Genomic DNA, 8,212 nt, shown 5'->3' on the forward strand with positions numbered 1-8,212 from the left:
ACACTTTTCTAACATAGAATCCATTGAATGAACATGTTAAAACTGTTGAGAGATAGGCTAGTGGTTTGGGATCCTGATAAGTTTTCAATAATGCATTCATTGATTAGTCTATATAGCTAGGTCAGTACGCTAATTCTTTGGATAATGAGGTTAGACATTGAGAGAATCAATTTCTATATAAGAGTTTGAGTTCCCCTAATCGAGTTAGATATTCATTGGATTTATATGCTTAGAAGTAGTTCCTACATATTATTGCAGTCTTGAGTCCACACAGTTTATTTTAATTTGTCTTAATTAGGCTAGTCACTATCACATATCATCATATTTGTTTTTCCTAGATTTAGATTTGATTCTTGGTTTCACTATTTTCTAAATTCGACCATGATATTGCAAATGATTTGTAGTACCATGGGTTAATTGGTTATAATCCATTTAACCCATAAAACATTTTTAATCCAAAAGAGTAATCCAATTGGTACTATCTTACTCTCTATCCCCGATAGCTGCTCCACATGTTGTTTTTTATTGACTGATATGGTGTCTAGTTAGAGACACATGGGTATTCATTTTGTAGGGTATTCGGTCCTATCCGGTTATGTACACGAACTATGTTTGAACTATTTTTATTAATATACATTCAACTTTTATCAAAAAAAAAAATACAAAAATAATTGGATTGTGTTGGGATAACGCATCTAATTCAACCCAAATTGACATCTATAATCAAAACATCTTTGGGTTATATCAGCATAATGAGATCACGTGTCTCAATATCACTAATATTAATTTATTTTTTTCAAACTAATTTAGATCAAATTAATAAAATTAATAGTATTTTTATCTGCTTCTTAAATAAAATTAAACTAATACTTTTAAAATTCTTCAAAATATATTTACCAAAAAAATATCTTATATAGTGTTCTTAGAAAGACGATATAACGTAAACGAAAGATTTAAATAAAACAAGATTGTAGCAAAAAATATTTGTCAAAAAAAAAAGATTGTAGCAAATAATGCCATTTATTTGTCGAATTGCACGTCAAACAATTACAACCAACAACAATATATCATCTCATTACATATAGCCACAATTTTCTTTCCGCATTGTATTTTATTACATTGGGCAAATACACGATATATATATATATATGAAAAAAGAAATTCATATCACATCCCAATATTTTTTTAGCTCACCCTCGAGTTTTGCTAGTTGTTCTTCAGGTATGACCATGATTACCACCTTTGCAAGTTTCCCCTTGTCTTGATTCCCCTGCAAAACCATGACAACTCCTTCATCCCCTACACTGTGAATCATATAATTCACATACTCGGGTTTTTCTCCATCCAGTTCAAATCTGTAAACATCGGCTTCACCTAGATTGACAAACGTTAACTTAGCGCCGTATAAGATATAATCCGAAACCCCTCCATCTCTATCGATCATACTTTCGATTGCACCGTTCTCCACAATCTTTTTCTCTGCGATTAATGTCGCTAGTTCGAGCACCGAGCTGTCTCCCTCCTTGGGCAATCCACCGATATCTACAGTGCTTATTACCATGCCATTGTTAGAACATGTCTCGGTTCTTCTGCCCTCACATATGGAAATAATCTTCGGATTTGATCCTTTATGAACATTCAGCATCGATCTCCATACCACGGCGTAAAGAATCTCGACGACAGATAATGTTTTGCCTAGTGCCGGATACCTAGCCATCAAATTTTGTATTTGCTTGGAGCCAAGGCAAAACGTTTGTATCCCCATCTTGCACGCATTGGTATGCAACCAATGATTACCAACCGGTTCAATCTTTTTGATGGAGAATGCTTTCTCATGAACCGGGTATTTATGCCCGATTTTCTCCGGGTATAAAGGTTTAGGTATCTCTTGACCGGCCAGTACTAGGCTCAACGCGTTCATGAAGGCAGAAGCTGAAAATGCATCCCCCAAAACATGAGCCCAATCCAATCCAATCGAAATTCCACCACATTTGAACCTTGTCATCTGGTTTTTGCAACAAAGAAAAAAAAAGCATATAATAATGGATAAAAGAATAAGTTTTTATCAATTAATATACTTTATTTTACTTCTTTTTATTTAGGTATTTACTTATTCTAACAAGTTTTGATAACAAAGCTGACACAATGATGAAAATCATTCTTGTTTTGAGCCAAAAATCTAGAGCACTTTAATGACAAACTATATGATATATACACATGTATGTCACATAGTATTTGTATGGATAACGTGCAATGGGTGGGTGGGTGTAGAACAAAGGCGGAAGGAGAATCTGTACTTGTCGGTTCGTTTACCCACCGGCTGATCCATAAATGTTGTGAGGTGGTCCAAAATGGCACGTAGAAGTTGGTGCCACCATTATATTTATTAGGGTTTAGTGCCATCATTATTCAATCGCTATCATATCCCTTTTCATAACATTTTATTTCTATTTTACAAATATAATTTAGCCACCGAACTCCAATATTGCTAGTTGAGCGTTCATCGCAACGACAGAGATTTTGGATTCGGTAATTAACGGATAAGGTCTTTATATGAATATATTTACACGAGTAGATTCAAACATAAACTTTAAAAATTGAACTCTGCGTGAATTGAGGGGGAAAAAAACCTTTAAACTCAATAAACTAATTCCTCGGAATATATGTATAATCAAAATATGGCTTGGTTCCATAATGTCCAAATTCAATGCTTACTATTCAGAAAGGAATGTGGAAAATAATGAATTTTAAAAATTTGATAAATTTTTAATTTTGTATAAAAATGTATAAATTTTGAAATTTTATACATAAACTCACAAATATTAGTACCGTTTGTGTTTTTGTGTGGGTTTACAGGAAAAAATTTCAAAGTTTGTATATTTTTATATAAATTTCTGTAGTTTATGCAACGATTGTGTATTTTTATATAAAATTAAAATTTCATTTATTTATATATATCAGTACACACGCATACACACAATCAATTCATATATATATCATATGTATTTGTGTATGTGGGTATAGTTGATTTTCAGTCACAGTTAATCGCCACAAATCTGCAGAAGGTAAAATACTGAATTGTCAACTTCTAATATCTAATACTATCATATATATATATTAGTTAACCAAGAGCTAGTATATAAAATCAAGCAGTTATCACTTGAATTCCTAGTTGTATTTTTAACGAGAATTTATTTCTTTCAGAGCTAATTGAACTATTGGAAAAGAAAAATATATGTGAATATATACATATACCTTTACATAGCTATATATATACAGAAATAAGATATATATAAATACAAGATACCTGGAAAACGACGAGAGGAGAGAAGTCAAGATCGGGGCCAAGGACTTGATCATAAACAAGGTACTCATAATCAATCGTTCTGTCACCAGCAGAGAGCCACTCCTCCACCGTGAAGCCCTCGACAGTGGCTTCCACGATCCGTACGCCACTGTCGTTGCACCGTACGAATGGACGCGAAGTGGGGTTGTCCGATTCGGACCTCCGGATCCGACCTGACACGGACGGGTCGGAGATCTGGAGCAGTCGGAAGAAGGGTCCCTTGAAGTTATCGATGGTGATGCTCCGTACGGACGGAGAGGGCTTGAAGAAGTACACGGATCTCACGTAGTGGAGCTTGACGGCTAAGTCCATGGACGTGAGTTCGCGTGTCTTGTTGTTGCCTGTCACTGTAGCAGGCACGACCGACGAGAGCTTGACACCTGTCAATGGGCTTCGCTCCATTTGAGAGAGAGAGAGATTAGGTTTGTGGGATTGATGTGAATAATGGGGCTTTTGTTTTTGTCGTGTGAAATGTGTTGCAACCTGTAAGAAGCCGATTATATACGTGTATATGTATAATGGGTGTGGATGAGAGGCAGTTGGAGGGTCGAAGAGAATTAAATGGTGAAGTTTTATTGACTGCGGTGGCAAGTTTTCTCTGTCTTTAGTGTTTCACTTGGGGCTGATAACACGCAATATATCATCGATTTTCATAGGATTCATCCGATATATTTACTCGACTTTATGACATTTGGGACGTTTAAGTGCGTGTTTAGCTTCGGGTTTGTTTGGTTATTAATCTTTGCAGATACTACATCCTGGAAGCGACAAAAACACGCAAAACCCGAAGAAGGAAGCAAAATCCGAAGAATAGGAGATCATAGAGTCAAAACGATCGTTTCACCCGAGCCGAAACGATCGTTTCACATGCCAAAAATCCGAATTACTCAGAGATACAAAACGATCGGTTCGGGAGTTTCAAAATGATCGTTTTAAGTCGGAAAAATAAAAAAATAGCTCAGAGACTTGAAACGATCGTTTCGTCAGTCAGATTTTGGAAACATTCCGATTTCGGCCAAGGGAGAAAGGAGAAAAGGAGACACACATGCTAGGTCAAGGGGCATTCTGAATTTTAAGCAGAAGAGTCACCCAAGAGCAGAGAAAAAAGGGAGATTATAAGGATGCAAGAGATTGGAGTAGAAGACGGAGATCACGAAGCCGAGAAATCGACTAAGAGTTTCTTCCTTATTCTATTTTACAATGTTTTTTTATATTTATATGAACTCTGTCGTCTCGATGTGTAGCGAGTAGTCCCCTTGCTGCGGGTTAGAGATTTGCTATGTAGAGATCTGTTGTTTTTAATTCCAGACTCTGTGGATTTATTTATTCTATTCGGTTTATTGAGTTGAGATTTATGCTTTTGATCTTGTTGGCCATTTGATTGAATGAACTTAATGTTTTAATTCGTATAGCTATATGAGATTATAATCTGGAAATAACTCAATAGATAGTGTTGGGTTTCGCTACGGGTTCCTAGCATGTGATCTCATCGTTCTAGGGTTTGGTTACTTGGTTTCATGCAGCGGAAGGAAAATCTAAACCTAGTCAAACGTCACACGCAACCAAACTCATCCATAAAACCCCGTATAATCATGTATATCATCGTGGGAATTGAATACTTACCTCTTTCCTGAAGAAACGGAAGCAGGAGTCGATCCGGGGTCTGTTTAATCATCTAGGACTGAAGTTACAGTCCCTCTACACGTATCCACACCGACGGAAAGGATTCCAAACGCTTTTGGAACCGATCTGCTAGGATCTGTGAAGTATTTGAAGTGGGATCTAATCCCGGGAGCTAGAACTATGAAAGAAACGATTTCTTCTGAGTTTTTGCTCTGTTTTAGGGTTCTTTTCGTCTGTCTTTTTTTTTAGGACGGCGTCCAATACCCTTCTTATAAGATAGGAACCCTAATCCCTTTTGGAAAGTGACTTTTTCCGAGTATTGACTCGGTCCGAGTCAGAACTCTGACTCGGTCGAGTCAGAACGAATCAGCCCAAGCCCATCACCAAGTGTTGACTCGGTCCGAGTCAAAACTTGACTCTGTCCGAGTCAAAACATCAGTCAAGCCCAAAACACTTTCTGGGTTTCGACTCGCATGGAACTGACTCGGTCCGAGTCAAAAGGCTGAAACCGTCCCGATACTCTGATTTGATCCGAAAACCGTTTGTTCGACCAAATCCAAGTGTCCCTTTCCGATACTTCACATGTAAGTCCATCCCTAATGGTGTGTGACCCTGTAGGCCCATTCGAAGTGGCAGCAGCCTCGAAAACCATTCCCGATCTACAAGTCATGGTTAGTCTCTAGCAAGACGCCATGACCACCCACGTTGAATTGAGTTAGAGGTGATCTAACCAAGCCAATAACAGCTCGAGTTCTGATCCTTTGTCTCACGATATCATATGTTGAACAAGGGCATGGTGTGAGCCACCCTTCAAGTTCAACAGCTTTCTCGTCTTGGCAAATCGACTAATAGAACAGATGCAACTTCATCTATAGCGTGACCACGCATTTTCATAGTCCGATTTCGACGAGAGGGCCCAGCGATATCTCTCCTGTTAAGGAGGTGACAAATCCCGTATTGCATGTCTATTATCTCCATATGATTCGTGAACGTATCTGATCAACGCCGTTATAATCATCCGGTTAAAGACGACGTTTGACGCAGTCAAGATACGCCACTCCTCATATCAGATACTCTAGACATCTCAGGTCTGAGGATTCGAGAACGAACTGCTGTATGAGATTCAAGTCATGACTCTGTCCATGTGACAATCTCATGCGGGTCAACCAGTCACTCGTTTACAACGAGTACCCATGATTGTGAAATGCATCCAATGCATCGATCACACCTCATGCTAGTCTTAATTCAATTACGGTAAATATCCTTGAATCATTGCAGATGATTCTAAATTCCCTGGTCAGTTATCATTGTGGGAACAATGTTTAATTCATTATTGTTCCCACAATGATAGATGATTATGATCATATGCATTGGATGCAAATCACAATCGTGGGTTCTTGTTTGGAACGAGTTACTGGATGACCCGCATGAGATTGTCACATGGACATGAGTCATGACTTGAATCTCATACAGCGGTTCGTTCTTGGATCCTCAGACCTGAGATGTCTAGAGTATCTGATATGAGAAGTGACGTGTCTTGACTGCGTCAAACGTCGTCTTTAACCGGATGATCATAACGGCGTTGCTCAGATACGTTCACGAATCATATGCAGATAGTAGACATGCAATACGGGACTTGTCACCTCCTACGCAGGAGAGATGTCGCTGGGTCCCTCGTGGAAATCGGACTGTGAAAATGCGTGGCCACCCTATAGATGAATGTACATCTATTTTATCAGTCAGTTTGCCTAGACGAGTAAGCGGTTGAACTTGAAGGGTGGCTCATACCATGCCCTTGTTCAACATACGACATCGTGAGACAAAGGATCAGAACTCGAACTATTGCTGGCTTTGTTAGATCACCTCTAACTCTATTCTAGGTGGGTGGTCATGGCGTCTTGCTAGAGGCTAACCATGACTTGTGGTTCGGGAAAAGGGTTTCCGAAGCCACTGCCACTTCGAATGGGCCTACAGGGTCACACACCATTAGGGATAGATCACACGTGAAGAGAGCGACGCGAGAAAGGAACCACGGAACAAGCTGGAAGGGTTCCAGAAGGCCAGACCGTCCGTTCTAGGCCTGGAACGGACGGTCCAGCCATGATGGTCCGTTCGTTCTGCTGAGGAACGGACCAACCGTTCCGCAAAGGGCCAGACCGTCCAGTCCAGGTGTAGACCGGACGATCCAGGCACTCAGACCGTCCGTTCTACGTTGAAATACGGACCGTCCGTTCTATGTAGAAAGTCAGAACGTCCGTTCCAGGTATGGAACGGACGGTCCGACTTACGTAACAGTTATCAGTTTCTCGCGTTTTAGGGTTTTGGGCAATTCTAATTAAGTGGTAGAGCCGCCACAAACCCTAGATAGAACTCTCAGACGTCCTAGATGTTGGTTTAGTGCTCTATGATGTACTGATTATGAGCTTTGTTCCGATACATTCGATGTATTGATACTTTCTATAGTTTTATGAAAGTATTTTATTCATTACATGTTCTTGCATGCTAGATCTGTTATGAAATCTATGTATCATTAGGAATGATACTAAACTCCCTAGTCTTGTGTCGTTATGGGAATAACGACATAATAAGACTAGTATGATGTGTGATTGATGATCACATAGATGATCATAGGTATTGGATACGATCACGATCATAGGTATTCGTTGGAGAACGGAATACTGGAATGACCCGCATGAGATTGTCACATGGACTAGCGTCATGACTTGAATCTCATATGACGGTTCCATGATTGGATCCTAAGACCTGAGATATCTACGGAATCCAACATGAGGAGTTGCGTGCTTTGATTACGTCAAACGTCCTGCGTAAAAGGAGGATTATAAAGGCGTGTATCAGGTACGAAACGAATCATGTACTGGATTGTAGATAGTCAAGACGGGATTTGTACCTCTCGTAAAAGAGAGAGATATCGCGGGGCCCCTCGTGTGAGCGAGACTGTAGAAATGTGTGGCCGCACTATAGACGAACGTCGTCTATTTCAGACAGTCAAAACTCAGTTAACGAGAAAGCAGTCGAATCAGATAAGGTGGCTGGTCCATGCCTTATGTTCGACATATGATATCACGATACAAAAGGATCATCAACCGGAATCATCACTGGCAGTCGTAAGATCACGAACAAACTCTATTCGAGATAGGTAGTCATAGTGTCTTGCTAGAGACCGCCTATGACTTGTATACCCGAAATAGGGATTTCAGGTTATACTGCTATGTCGAATGAGCC

At 39.5% G+C, this 8,212-nt stretch overlaps 1 protein-coding gene across 1 annotated transcript; it reads right to left on the reverse strand.

The window, feature by feature from the left end:
- Positions 1-1,001: 1,001 nt before the first annotated feature.
- LOC104817110 (protein ECERIFERUM 1) lies at positions 1,002-3,939 on the reverse strand. The gene is made up of 2 exons (XM_010546186.2): positions 3,308-3,939; positions 1,002-2,005 (listed from the first exon to the last, which is right to left on the reverse strand). The coding sequence occupies exons 1-2, from the start codon at positions 3,746-3,748 to the stop codon at positions 1,163-1,165; spliced, it is 1,284 nt and encodes a 427-aa protein (XP_010544488.1). The 5' UTR covers positions 3,749-3,939; the 3' UTR covers positions 1,002-1,162.
- Positions 3,940-8,212: the final 4,273 nt, after the last annotated feature.

This window comes from Tarenaya hassleriana, unplaced genomic scaffold (genome assembly GCF_000463585.1).
Source record: "Tarenaya hassleriana unplaced genomic scaffold, ASM46358v1 Cleome264, whole genome shotgun sequence".
In the NCBI taxonomy this organism is placed as follows: Eukaryota; Viridiplantae; Streptophyta; class Magnoliopsida; order Brassicales; family Cleomaceae; genus Tarenaya; species Tarenaya hassleriana.

What these genes read in the sequence shown, in the direction of transcription:
- LOC104817110 (XM_010546186.2), bottom strand. Translation starts at nt 3,748, where the DNA reads ATGGAGCGAAGCCCATTGACAGGTGTCAAGCTCTCGTCGGTCGTGCCT. An exon ending in CTCCTCTCGTCGTTTTCCAG is followed by an intron (nt 2,006 to 3,307) that starts GTATCTTGTATT and finishes TGCAAAAACCAG; the next exon opens with ATGACAAGGTTCAAATGTGG.